The 13364-nt window shown below is 42.6% G+C and overlaps 1 protein-coding gene across 2 annotated transcripts; it reads right to left on the bottom strand.

The window, feature by feature from the left end:
* Positions 1–1179: 1179 nt before the first annotated feature.
* LOC108790528 (myosin light polypeptide 6-like) lies at positions 1180–12878 on the bottom strand. 2 transcript variants are annotated; one of them, XM_018560808.1, is made up of 7 exons: positions 12764–12878; positions 11908–11935; positions 6453–6596; positions 5545–5718; positions 3908–3985; positions 3401–3442; positions 1424–1544 (listed from the first exon to the last, which is right to left on the bottom strand). In XM_018560808.1, exons 1-6 carry the CDS (start codon positions 12764–12766, stop codon positions 3414–3416), a joined length of 456 nt encoding a protein of 151 aa, XP_018416310.1. In that variant the 5' UTR covers positions 12767–12878; the 3' UTR covers positions 1424–1544; positions 3401–3413. The 2 variants fall into 2 exon arrangements, with proteins under 2 accessions (XP_018416311.1, XP_018416310.1); XM_018560809.1 differs by lacking the exon at positions 3401–3442 and having other exon boundaries at positions 1180–1544.
* Positions 12879–13364: the final 486 nt, after the last annotated feature.

The following is a 13364-nucleotide window of genomic DNA, read 5'->3' as shown; positions in this document are numbered from 1 at the left end:
GACATCGCGATCACTGGTAGATCACGACCGACGTTATGGGCACCCCTGCCGTAAAAGATTATCAGTGCAAACAATGAAAATATTTTAGCTCCAATTTCTTAATGCAGGACATACAAGTGTTAACTCGGTGAATGCTTCATAGATCTTGCAATTGTATGAGCTGGGTATGACTGAGCCAAGTAAGTCACTAGAAGCATGAGCAAGCACTGATTAAATATAAAACTGCAAATGAGATTGAGGTTTTTTAGTAAGGCCACTTGTGTAACTAACTGATCCTTTCACCAAGTAAATGGTACACCAATGATGGCAACATAAAATCCATATATTACTACTGGAGAAAAGGGATCTCCACAAAACAACTTGGCAATAGTGACCAAATTAGGTTTCATATTATTTAGAAAAATAAAAAAAGTAACTAGTCACAATGAGCAAGTTCTTCATATAGTTTATTTTCCTAGGAGCGGTAGGGGGCATGGCGGTGCATTGAAATCAAATATATGGAAAGACCAATCCTCCTACATCATGTAGTGCAGGACTCAAAATTTCAGGTCCTGAGCTACTAGCCAGGCCTTAAAAGTTACTTGCCACCATTTGCCCTGCCTGACCCCACTCCATCCTATCCATCTTGTACCGAGTGTACCTGGGAACAAACTAATCATTCTCTTGCTGGACCAATACTGGGCATAGCACAAAACACACACCACACACACAGGGCATTACACAAACACATTTGCTCATATTAATAAATACATTTGTGTGTCCAAACTGTATAGATCCTGTGGCACAGTAGGGGTTAAATCACTGCTCTAACTTCTGCAGAGTTTACTTTGTTAGAGCAGAAAGCTCGGGTTTCAGACCCAGAGAACACTGACACTCTGGGAAAGAAAACTTGCACTGAGCATGTGCAAGCAGCCAGGACGCTTCCCCTATTCAGCTCCTGCGCTCTGAGGATGAGCTGCAGATCCGATCTATGGCTGGACGAGCAGCTGCCTCTGCGATAGTGCCAGACTCAAAAGCTTCATTTCCACTCGCCCCCACGCAGTTTTCACTCGCCATTTGCGAGGGGGGCGAGTGGAAATTTTTAGCCCTGATGTAGTGTGTTTATATGCAGAATGAGAGGACAAAAGGGGACCATTCATTATTCATCCGGTATTAATTCACAATGCTTAAAGTCACAGGTATGTTTAGGAAAAGGCATGCAGTTTATTTGGCGAGAAGGAAAAATAGAAATAATTTATTATCTGCATGGTACAATAACTACTGAACTCCAGGTTCCTTTTGCAGTGGTTCACGCGTGGGAGCAGTGATGATGATGATGTGATCTCTTGTCTCAAAGAGCAACGAGTCCCCTGTGGTGAGCCGGCTGCTCTCCTGAGACAGACCAATGGAGGAAACAAAATGCCCACCACTAGTAAGCTCAACCTTCCCTCCAAGGAAAATAAAATATAAAAGACAGGAGCATTAATACAAAGAACTGCCCCCTTCTGGATGCTGGTGCTCTGAAGCAGAGAAGATTCAGCCATTTATTACCATCCGGACCAGTTCTGCAAACAAAACAAAAAGAAAATAAGTTACTCATGTGTTAGAAAGCTTGGTATGGGAAGTGTGCTCTTCTGTTTACACAAGAAATAGCAAAGTGATTTCAATACGGACACTGGACCCCGTAAAAGGTGATGAAATCACCACATTTCTGTGAAACTCGAGCCACAAAGCACACGATTCCTTGTAAAAGGGGCAGGGGCTCCCACATTAGAAGATGGGCCTACAGGGCTGACTTAAGTAATATAGTCCCTAAATGAACACAACAATGATGCTAGACATTTTGCTGAGGAGTCAATCAAATCAACACCCTTACGGATCAAAATTAAGTCTGTTGCGTAAACCAGTCAACTTTTCAGGCTAAAATAACAAGCAAAAGAAAACTGACTGGCTGCAATGGGCACTGAGAATATTTGTTCTTTTAGACACTTAATCATGAAACCAAATGAAATTGTGAATTCTGATGTCGAAGTCTTGTAGTCTACAGTGGTCCAGGTAGTCAAAGAGTGCTTTCAAACTTACTAACACCAGGGACTCGACAGATGTGAGCATTTCTTCCGATAGCTTTATAGTGTATGCGAGTACAACAAAGTAACAAATACTCCAGCTCAGAGTTGCTGTTAGAGTCCAGAATGAGACTTGAATCTAATATGGTTGAGTGTTTTGCTACAGTTTATGAAAGATCTCTTGTATGAATGGATGTCAGTAGGCTTACAAACAATATGTTTCATGGACTCGGACATACAAGATTTGTCTTTTACATGTTCTAGGAGTACCAATTAAACCAATAAAAATGACACGTCCATCAGATGACTTATTTTTTTTGAAATCCTACAGAAGAACAAATGAAAGAAATCTTTTTTTGGACCCAATTTCTGTTTAGAAAACAAAACAAAAACAATCCCATCCCCACAACCATAGGAGCCCCTCTCCCAGATCACAAAATGTGTTATGTACTACTGATCAGTACAATGTCATCTACAGCAAGTATTGAAAAGGCAAAAAGTATTTAGCTGAAGCATTGGAAACATCTACATCTACTAAAAGAAGCAGTACAAATCAACAGATCGCCAAGAGCAAGAAAGCAAAAAGTATTCAGAACTGCAGGAGGAAACCACATTGCACACACCAGTCCAACGTCACACTTCTGTTTCAGACAAGGTTTGATACCTTGTGTTATCTTGCCATAGGGTCTAAATATAACTGAGGACTTACTGAGGTTTTACTCAACAGGTAACCGTTGGGCCATTTCAATTTTCTTACATCTTTAGTGTAAATCAAAAATTAGGTAACAATCTAATCACTGAAAGATCAGTGTTCCAGTGTCAAGGCAACATATATTTATGAAAATTCTGCATCAGTGCATGGATTGACATTAATGCCGCAAGGTTACTGCTCTGACCTGTCATTTGGACTTCCCAAAATATCAGATGATGAAAAAAAAAAAAAAACAGTTGTATGTGAATTAGTACCTCTAATGCACATGGTACCGCACCATAGACTTGGTTCTTGGTGAAAGTAGCTATTCAAAACTTATTTATCCATGGCTCTACCCCAGGGTGGCTATTTGGCCTCAAAAGTTAAGCAAATACTAAAATGTTAACAACTAATGTCAAACAGCAATTACACATCGCACACAGTCGCAGGTAGTTTTTCTGCAAAAGGAAGTTCACTGGCCAAGTTTATTAAGGTGCCGCCATGACAGCTTAGTTTTGTTAAAGGAGCTAACTAATACAATGCAGCTCTGGCAGAGCAGAGAGCATGCAGAGACATGCCAATGCATCCAGGAGATGGAAGACATTTAAAGAGGGATAAAAGTAAAAAACAAACAAACTGAAACCAGATGGAGGAACCAGCATACCCAGGGGGGGTGGTCAGCTAGACATGACGTGCCTGATAAAGTCTGTTGGAAGGAAGATTCATCAGAGAAACCCCAAACAGAATTAGAATAAAAAAATTACCACAGTCAAGGACCAATAAACCTAACATTCAGAAAGGTGGCTTCTGCTCAGCCTCTCTTACATATGTAGAGCAGTAGCTGGCAGTCTGTAGGTCAGGAAATGCCAAGATAATCTGAAATGTACGTCTGAAGTGTCATATGAGCTTCTTTATATTAAACAACTTCTGCTTTAGGTTTAGTGGCCCTTTATAAACAAAAGATTACATGAAACAGAAGTTAATTGCCAAATAAACATTTATAGTCCCTGAACATACAATTATGGCAGGAAAGTTTCTTTTGAGTGGAAATGGGATGAGCAACACAAAAGTAAAAAGAATTACAGGCATACCTAGTAATTGAAGGCTCCTTCTTAAATCAGCAAGAAAAAAAAGACAGATTTCATTTACATAGAAAAGAGCATGCACTTACCTTCATAACAAATTTCTCCATTAGCATTTTCATGCCCAGACAGAAGCATTTCCACCTCATCCTCTTGCATCTTTTCTCCTGAAACACAACAGAGGTTTTCAGAATAAAGTGCATAAGGTAACCACTAAGGGAACAGTTCGGCCTCAAATGGTATTTCAGTCATCAATGTAAACTAACTTCTTTTAGAAGAGAGTACAACTTGTATTTATCTGCTATGTCTCTACCTGCCTTGTCATCCACAAAGCAAGTTAAAGTGGAAATCCAGACAAAATGTTAAAACACATGTAAGAAAAAAAGAGAAGAGAAGCTGGTTTGTGCGTAGGTGTTGCGTGAGCTGGAAGACATTGCTGAGCTCGCGTAGCACCTACACACAAACGAGCTTCTTTTTCTTGCAATTCGTTTTGTTACAGACCATCATCGAGTTTTCAAATACATTAGATGTGATAACACTTGGGATATTCTCATTTATATTACGGGGTCACAACACACATTTTGCACATAAAAACACATGTACACTGTCTGTCAAAGGATTTCTAACCAAGAAGATGGAAGAAATTGCTTAATTAGAAACGACATGTGTCACTTTTAGGACTGTGCAGTGTGGAAAGTATGTGTACAGCACCAGATTGCTTGTGCAAGAGTTACAAACACTTTGGCAGGTAAAACAGTAAACGCATGCATTTCCTCTTTTTAAAATGAATATTCACATTAACAAAAATCAACCATGAGTCTTCTCCTCATTATGACCTCCGGAGGGCAGGCCCAGGAACTCAGGAGCATGGATGTCATCAATGGAGTCTCAAGAAACCTAATGTACTTCTACCATCTACCAGCTTTAAGTGCTCTGCCCTTTAAGTGTAGATTTATTTTATAAAAGACTGAAGGTGGCCATACACTGTACAACCATCGCAAGACCTTAGCCTTGCGATGGTTGTAAAGTGATTAAAAAAAACAAAAACGTACGATCTGCCCATCTTGGACAGGCAGATCGTACTCTCGATCATCGCAAGCCCGCCCCCCCATTACGAGTTTCGGCTGTTTTTCTAGCGTTTTTCTACTGTACGGTCGCACGTCTTCGTTCACACTGCTCGATTCTCGTACGATCGCGGGATTTCCCGCGATTCTCATACGAGAATCGAGCAGTGTATGGGCACCTTTAGGCTAACCTAATGGAGGAATCCCATCACCAACAGTTCTGCTACATTGAAAGACCCACTCCATCAGTTCCATCAGCCTTTTCTGACTGAGCCAATTGCTGAAAATCTAGGTAGGCTGCAGTGCTTTGATGGTTAGTCTTTCCAAGCACAGTTTCTTTAAATTATGCCATCATTTCCGGTTTTAAAAGCTAAAATATGGACCTCTTCAGAAAAATACTGCATTACCATTTTGCCCTGTCCCTGAACATAGTTCCATAAGGAGTAGTGACTATGTCATGTGCAGCCATTCAGTCTGTTAAAATATCCTTTATAAAACAGGATGTGCTAATTAAGCCCTCCCTTAACAGACACCAGTCATTGGATTCCTACAAATTCAGTACTGGACCACTAGACCACGTTCTGGTCAACACAGTTGCTCAAATATGAAACTAAAATGAATGCGCAACAGAACACAGGCTTTGTTCCTAAGATAGTTGTTACCTAAAGTAATTAGTACGTGGCGAAGTTCTGCCCCCATTACACATCCATTGCCTTCCTTGTCGAACACTTTCAGCCCCTCAACGAAGTCCTCAATTGTGCACTGGTCCTTGTTTTTAGCGATTGTTTGCAACATAGGAAGGAACTGCTCAAAGTCAAGCATCTTGCTGTTCATCTCTGTGAAAAGAAACTATGCTTAGTTGCAGAAAATAAAGCAAAAACAGACACCATACATATTGTATGTTAAATGTCCAATGACGTGCACACTGAACACTACTTGTGAATGAAGTTTCCATGCTGAATGAAAAGTGTGTCCGTCACCTACACATAGTAAAGACGTATTATTGGCATGTTACATAGTGCTGACAATGTACACAGTCCTTTACATAGTTGCCCATTCACATCAATCCGTGTCCTCAAGGAGCTTACAGTCTAAGGTCCCTGCATACATACGAGGGCCAATTAACTTTCCAGCATGTCTTTGGAGTGTGGGAGGAAACCTACACAAGCAGAGGGAGAACATGCAAACTCCTTGCAGATAGTGTCCTGGCCGGGATTCAAAAACCAGGGACCCCCAGTGCTGCAAGACAGAAGCGCTAACCGCTATACCACTGTGCTGCCCATAGGTCTTTACCAAGTAAATGGTTACCCTGCACTCCTTCTACAGTGATGAAAACCACACTTTTTTTTTTACTCCCCTGTCATGCCACCCGTTTCTCAGATCTTTGCAAATACTACTGCCCCAAGAAGAATCTTTGCAATCAACACTTCCGGAGCATCTGATGGCAGCATCTATCACCATGCACTGTGGTCCTTTCTGCTGACCCCTACATCACTAGCATTTCCTGTCCTATCTCATCCAACATAGGGAAGACCATTGTAAAACAGTTTCTACTAGAGAGATAACTCACCATCACTCTTTGGGTTTCCCAAAACTTTCATGACTTCGGCATTCGTTGGGTTTTGCCCCAAAGCTCGCAGGACATCTCCACACTGGAAATAGAAGATTTTACCATCTCCAGTCTTATCGAAGAGGTTAAAAGCATCTTTGTAATCTGGAAGAAGAAATTTACATTACTCTTTCTAAGCAATGTTTATTACATCAAGAGGGAATTTGTCAAAGCAGATGTCATTTCAAAATGTGCAGACAGACAGAGGCATTATTTGTCTGAAATGTATGCATGTTGAATTCTAGGCAGATAGTTCTGAATTGCACAGTACAAGCCTTCCTATTACCTGATTGTGTTACTCTACTTGCAGAAAAGTCTTAAATGTCATCCATATGTCATCCTATAACTGCTAGACATCCGAGGGTCAGTCAGATAAGGTTTGGAGAGGAAATTTCTTCCCACAACTGGTTACCATATTAGGTGCTCAATGTTTCAACAGGGACATAGACCACAGACCACAATTTAACAATTATCCCGGTGGAGAGGCTTTCTAGTCCAATTATCCCAGTTGGGGAGGCTTTCTAGTCCAATTATCCCAGTTGGGGAGGCTTTCTAGTCCAAACTAAATTCCAGTGGTCTTCATAGCAGTTATTGTCCCCAAGGTTCTGCTGATGTTAAAAGATGACAAACCCAAGATCCCCACAATGGAATGCATCCCAAGGTAAACCGTTTCCCTTTTCCTGTCATTAGTTCTTCAAGAGTTTGTTACCACCTTGCTCTCTGGTAATACAGGTACTGGCCTGGGATTTTTGGGGGGTAGGGTGGGGTTTATTAGGGGAAACAGTTTGCCCACTCAGAAAGGGCCATTGTATGCGTTGCAAGGCTTCTGTGGACAAGGGTGGTTTCACTGTTCTACCAATGCTACAGTAAAATGTTTTCTCCCCATTAGTTTGAGCCGAAGTGTGACACTGCAGTTGTCACACGCCGGCTCTACTACTTGGGAACTGAGCGATCACAAACTGCTGATCACTCAGCTCATGACTTCTTCTCCCCCCCCCCCCCCCCCCCCCCCGGGGAGGGGGCGGGCACAGCAGGCTCTAGAGAGGCAGAGGCAGCTGTCAGGCAGCGGGGTGGATCCCAACAACATTGTTGGGACCTTTCCCAGCTGCTGCGCGGCTCTGTGCGGTCAGTATATAGTGGGCAGTAGCCCCACTATATGCAGAGTTTGAGTCACAGAAGGACATTAGTAAAATGTCCTCCTTGACCTAAAAGAGGAAAAGCCCCAAAAAATGGTTTGGCTATAGTTCCCTTTTAAAGTGCCAACAGTTGCTTTAGCCATTAAGTCTACGTTACCATGCAGTAAAATGCTCATTTTCCCCGCACAATGCTGTAACCCATATCTGTGAATGGGCCTTTAAGCTATTGGAACTTAAAGTGGCCTTCACAAACTGTAATGGCAGTATTAGGCAACTGAAATGCCGCTAGATTCATTTTGCAGCTCATTTCAAGTAAATTCCCTGCTTCTCCGGTCACTGAAGCCTGTCTCCTCCACTGGAATGTCCCTCAGCATCCTGATGTCTATACACGACAAGTCAGCTCAACAGTTCAGGTAAAAAAATATATATATGCTGCTTAGAGGTCTGTGTCTGGACTCGGAGGTGGATTCCATTTCTGCCTAAATCAAATGTTATACCCAAGGCAGATTTTGGCACTTACAGCAATCTTACCAATAACCAGCAGTTCACTTGTCGCCTGAACTAGAACAGCTATATGAAGAAGCTTACTGGAAACTTTGCACACATTAGCAAGCATGCAAATATGTTTAAGATGGACTAGGCTAACCTCCCTCTTCTTTAGGCCCTGTATGTGACATGAACTTGGAAGGTGGATGAAAACGACAGTCTTGAGGAGCTACTTTGGCAAGGCACCTTATTTCTTGTTCACAATAACACAACCACAGTGTAAGGGGGAGGAAGTGCTGAGTGTTCCTTGAACTGAACCAACAACCCACTCAAAATAAAAACAGTGAGCCTGTCCACAAAGATTTGTTCAGTTCCTGTTAGATGTTGCAGCATCAGGATGGATTCATACCATGTGTGTTGTGTTGACTGCATTAAATGCATGGGCACTGATGTGATTTTAACATACTGCGCTGCATTTTTCTTGTATCACAGCTGGAGTTAAATAACTTTATTTTGGACCGTTTGGAAGAGTGACTGAATTGGTCTCTGACAAGTGCTGGGTTTTCTGCACACTGCAGCTGGTTAGCAGTAGATATATCCAAAAACAAAGAAGAGTTTAATTCTTCTTTAATGCCAGAGTTTAGCGTCACTTTAAAGCCCCGCTTTTTCCTAGGGTACTAGTACAAAGCACTTTTACTCATTTATCCTTCACTCCCCCAGCAGTCAGCGTTTCTACCTCTTCTCTCTGACACTCCGGTCTGTGGGCAGGATGTCCTCACAATGAAGGACCAATTCAGAACAGAGAGCGGTCACTAGTGGTGTATAACAAGGCTCTCTACTAGGTTCTGTACCATGTCGTTTGTAAGCGATATAAAATGAAGGTTTGGTGGGCAAGGTCTTTTTGCTGAGGACACAACACAAAAAGGTGTGCAATAGGATTGATATTCCCGATACAGATATCTGGAATTGCTGGAAGATTGGTCAAATTATTGGAAACTGCAGTTCAGTGTTTTAAATACAAAATAATGCATTTACACCTCGTTCACACCTGACGCTCGACGAACGCTCTACAAAACGCTCAAACATCTAAATCCCATTGTATTCAATGGGTCTGGTTCACACCTTGCCGTATTTCAGCCCGTCCCTAACGCGCTACAAAACGGCCCACGCCTGAAAAAGGTACATGTACTACTTTGGGCCGTTTTTGTTGCGCGTTTCAATTGGGATACAGCCCAAGTAGCCCTCGGAAACGCGCGTTTGTCGCGCAATTTTTTTACCGCGCATCGCGGTAAAAAAAAAAAAAAAACACGTGACAGACGCGCATATGCAATTCGCCTAGGTGTGAACCAGGCCTTAGGGAAAAATATAAGAAAAAAAAATAAGAATAATAATAGCTGGGCTAAGAATTAGTAGAAGACTGTATGGTTACAGAAGCAGTGGCATGCATTCCTCCACTACACAGGCACAAATCGTAGGCTACATGCAGACAGCCTGTCACTTATTAGTGTGCCACTTCCTTCCTGTAGCACTCCCTGAGCGGCCCCTCCTGACAAATTCCAGGGAGGGGAGCTGTAATCATCTCGCACTGCACCCTGCCTGCCTGGGCAGCTTATTCAGCCTTGCAGTGCTTTGCCTGTTCATGCTCACACCCTGTCTAAGCTGCCACTGAAACACAGACTACAAAACTGCCTAGACATAAAGGTAAATCTAGGCGGGACGAGGAGGAGGGACACCGAGAAACCTGCAGGCATTTCCCAGCTAGGAATGTAGGGAAGTGTCTATTGCAGGAACGCCTCGCTCCTCGCTGCACAGCACCAGAAAGGCCAGAATGAGGCTTTGTTACCATATAAGGTATCCGGAGAGAAGTCAGACGACGGCCATTTCATCACTGCGAGGGAGGGGGGGCATGTGTCACAGAGCAATGCTAAAAGTTGCATGCAATACCAGAACAGACCCACAACACAACCGCCTTATAAGGCTGCACATCAAACACATGTAATAACATCTTATAGATTAGTGACTGTGCATAGATCTGTGCTTGCAATGTATGCACAACAAGAAACAAAACAAGTTGTAGACATCAGCTCACTCAATATTGACCAACACACACTGACAGATCCTACAGGTATACAATATTGAGGGTTTGTTCACACCAGCCCCATTGGGCTGCATTGCCCAACGCAAAAACAATGCAATAAGCCCTGTTCACACCAATGCAAAATCGTTGCGTTAAAAGATGCCTGAAACAATAGAATTGACATAAAAGCACTTCAATAAATTATAACAACACAGCGCACACACATTATGTGCTATGCGTTGTCATTCTGCATGGGGTGAACCAGGCCTTAGCTAAACAAGAAGACTGAAAACACGAAACACACAGCTCACCCCTATCATGACTCCCCGCAATCCACACTGTGTGCACGGATGACCCTCATCCGTGCACTGAGTGTGGATTGCATAGTGTATGGCCAAATTTTGCATAGTGTATGGCCAGCTTCAGGCCTTGTCTAGCTACGAAACTGTGGAACCAGGACACGACAATCTTCCAAAGAAATTCAAACTCCACATGCATCTCTGCAAAGCACAACCGCCAACGCATCAGCGGTTGCTCTTTGCCGACATGCATGTGGAGTGGAGTTTGAATTTCTTTGGAAGACTTGTCATGCGCTGGTTCCACAGTCGCAGCTAGACAAAGCCTGAAGCTGGCCATACACTATGCAAAATTTGTACAATGTGTGCCGCTATCAGCACCCTTTCAGCCATCATCCCTCAATCAGCTAAGAGCTGGTGGGAAAATCTTTGAACAAACAAAGCAGAGCAGACAGCCAATTAGCTGCAGGCTCTGTTCAGGTTTTCTGACAGAAGATACAATGAAGACAGCGGGAGATTCCTCAATCAACACTTGTAAGCATTGATGGAGGAATCGGTTATATTTTCTTCATTCAGCCGGCCAGCTTAAGGGTAACTTTAGGGGCTTTCAGTAGAAGTCAAGCAACGTGCCGATACTCCAACCTAGTTAACATGAAGAGAACAGTACAAGACGAGAGTTTAAAATGAGACTTTTTAGGGTGTAAAGTAAAAGGATGCAGAGTTAAGGAATTAGGAGTTATATTAGTATATAGAAGGAAAAAATACAAAGAAAAAAAAAAAAAAAGGTATCAGAGCACGCTGTAATCACTTACCGTCTACCTGATCAGACACCAGGCAAGAAAAAGAGAGGAATGAAAACTGAAAAGTGTAAGGAAAGGAGGTCGTAGGTCAGTGAACTCTTAGGAAGCCTAAAAGATAACATTTAAGCAAGTTTACACAACGATCGCCAACATTTTTTAGTCAACTAAAGCCAAAACTTGTTTTGGGATTGAGAAGGAAAGGGTTAGCAACTTCGACCAGGTTTTTAAAATCGATATCCATGTCCCCACTGGAGATGCTCTCTCTCTCTAAATTGTCCTGGTGACCATTGTCATGACTGAAAGCGAGGGAAAAGCTAAAATTGTTGTCACCAGACCAGCGATAGAGAGAAAATCTTCCAACGGGGACACTTGCTGCTGTGGCAACTGTCTAATCAAGGATTTCCCTCTCTTTAAAGATATTTATTTTCACTTCCTGTTGTGACTACATGATAGGAAGTAATGGAAAGCAGCAGAATAAAAAAAAAAAACCCCCCCACTGACAGCAGGGTTTTTTTAACCCCTTCCTGACTCTTTACAAACAATAAAATAAAGTTGTGGCTCTATACATTATTGAATTACATGTTTTATGTACCAGCATCAGAGAACAGAACAGTAACTCACCAATGAGCTGATCTTCTGTCAAGTCACCCTGGGAGGGGGAAAGCAAAGACAGATCAGACAGGAAATGGAATAGAACAATACAGCATAGATATAAAAAAAATATGGTTGCCGTCTACATTATTCCCCAGGTGTCATCCTGTCACTGCACATAGGAATGTACATGGGAGAGCTCACACCTGTGTGGTTTAGGTGTACCACTGAACAAGTCAATGAAAAAGAATCAGATGCTGCAAGCAAGATCTCTTTTACTGCAACCAAATTAATGTGTTGTGAATGGGCCCCCACAACCTGTATAAAAGGTGCAGCTCTACAATAGAGGGAAGAAAGCAAGGGCACCTTTGCTCCTGGGGCCCTACAAGTCAGTGTTATCTGGTGGGCTTACAAGCCATACATACACACTTAGATTCCACCATCCATAGATTCCACCATCCATACTAAACAGTCGTCATGGAACTGTAAGAGCGGCCGCTCTTACAGTTCCATGACAGCTGAACATCATTGGTGGGGGTGTGGGAGACATCACCTAGCTCCGAGTCTGCAATAATAACTGTCTGTGTTACTCCACAGCAACAAATCAGACCTTGCTCTGACAGATGACAACAGCAGATTAACACAAAGACTATGTCTACTGTTAGAGTGCAACACAGAGGTATTTTATAGCACACAGCTTTATAATGGAGGCCTTAGCTTCTGTATGGAACCTTGCCTGAGGTTAAGAACACCCGGCCACACCCTTTATAAGTCTTGCTATAACCATCCTACGTTCAGGAACGTCTAATGCCCGCAGAGGGTTTTATCACACGGCTAAAGCCACCCACACTGCACCCCCCCTTGCCTGCTCCGTGCCCCTCCTCACCATGTCTCCTGCCGGTGCCTCTTCCGGAATGTAACGCTCGCGGTCCTCGCCTGGATGATATCTAGCTCTGCTTACGTCACCTTCCCGGTGTGACCACGCCTCGCCAATGGGAGGCTTGTGACGTCGACTGTGAATTTAGCGCCGAACGATGGCCGGTTTCCTCGGTTTGGGCGCCTTCTAAAGGTGACAATGTTGTACTGCAGAACTATTGGACGCTCATACCTAATGTATACAATATACAATAATAATAATGTATATATACAATAATACAATATACAATAATAAGTATCAGTGGGCTCAATGCATTAAGCTAAATACTTAATGAAAGGTAAAATTTGAGGTAAAATAACTGATGAGTTGCAAATGACTGCCCCTATGTGCCTTTTTTCACTGGAAACCACCATATTAAAAAAAAAATATGAGATAAATACCGCATGTTTTAACCAGTTGACATCCGCGGTGTTAAACCCCCTTCCCATCCAGGCCATTTTTCAGTATTCAGCGCTGCGGTACTTTGACTGACATTTATTCCGTCATGCAGCGCTGTACTGAAATGAATTTTATACCCTTTTTTGGGGACACATAGAGCTTTCTTTTGGTG

The sequence above is a fragment of the Nanorana parkeri genome, unplaced genomic scaffold, assembly GCF_000935625.1.
Source record: "Nanorana parkeri isolate BGI_ZX_2015 unplaced genomic scaffold, ASM93562v1 scaffold478, whole genome shotgun sequence".
NCBI lineage: Eukaryota > Metazoa > Chordata > Amphibia > Anura > Dicroglossidae > Nanorana > Nanorana parkeri.
Note: the sequence above shows the minus strand (reverse complement) of the source record. Positions and strands in the feature narration are given on the sequence as shown.

Bases quoted from the DNA above. Each gene is read 5' to 3' on its own strand.
- LOC108790528 (XM_018560809.1), bottom strand. The intron at 6,597-11,907 runs GTGAGTTACTGT...TTCTTCTTCCAG, and splicing joins GACAGAAGATCAGCTCATTG to ATTACAAAGATGCTTTTAAC. The intron at 3,986-5,544 runs GTAACAACTATC...GTTGTGTTTCAG, and splicing joins CCACGTACTAATTACTTTAG to GAGAAAAGATGCAAGAGGAT.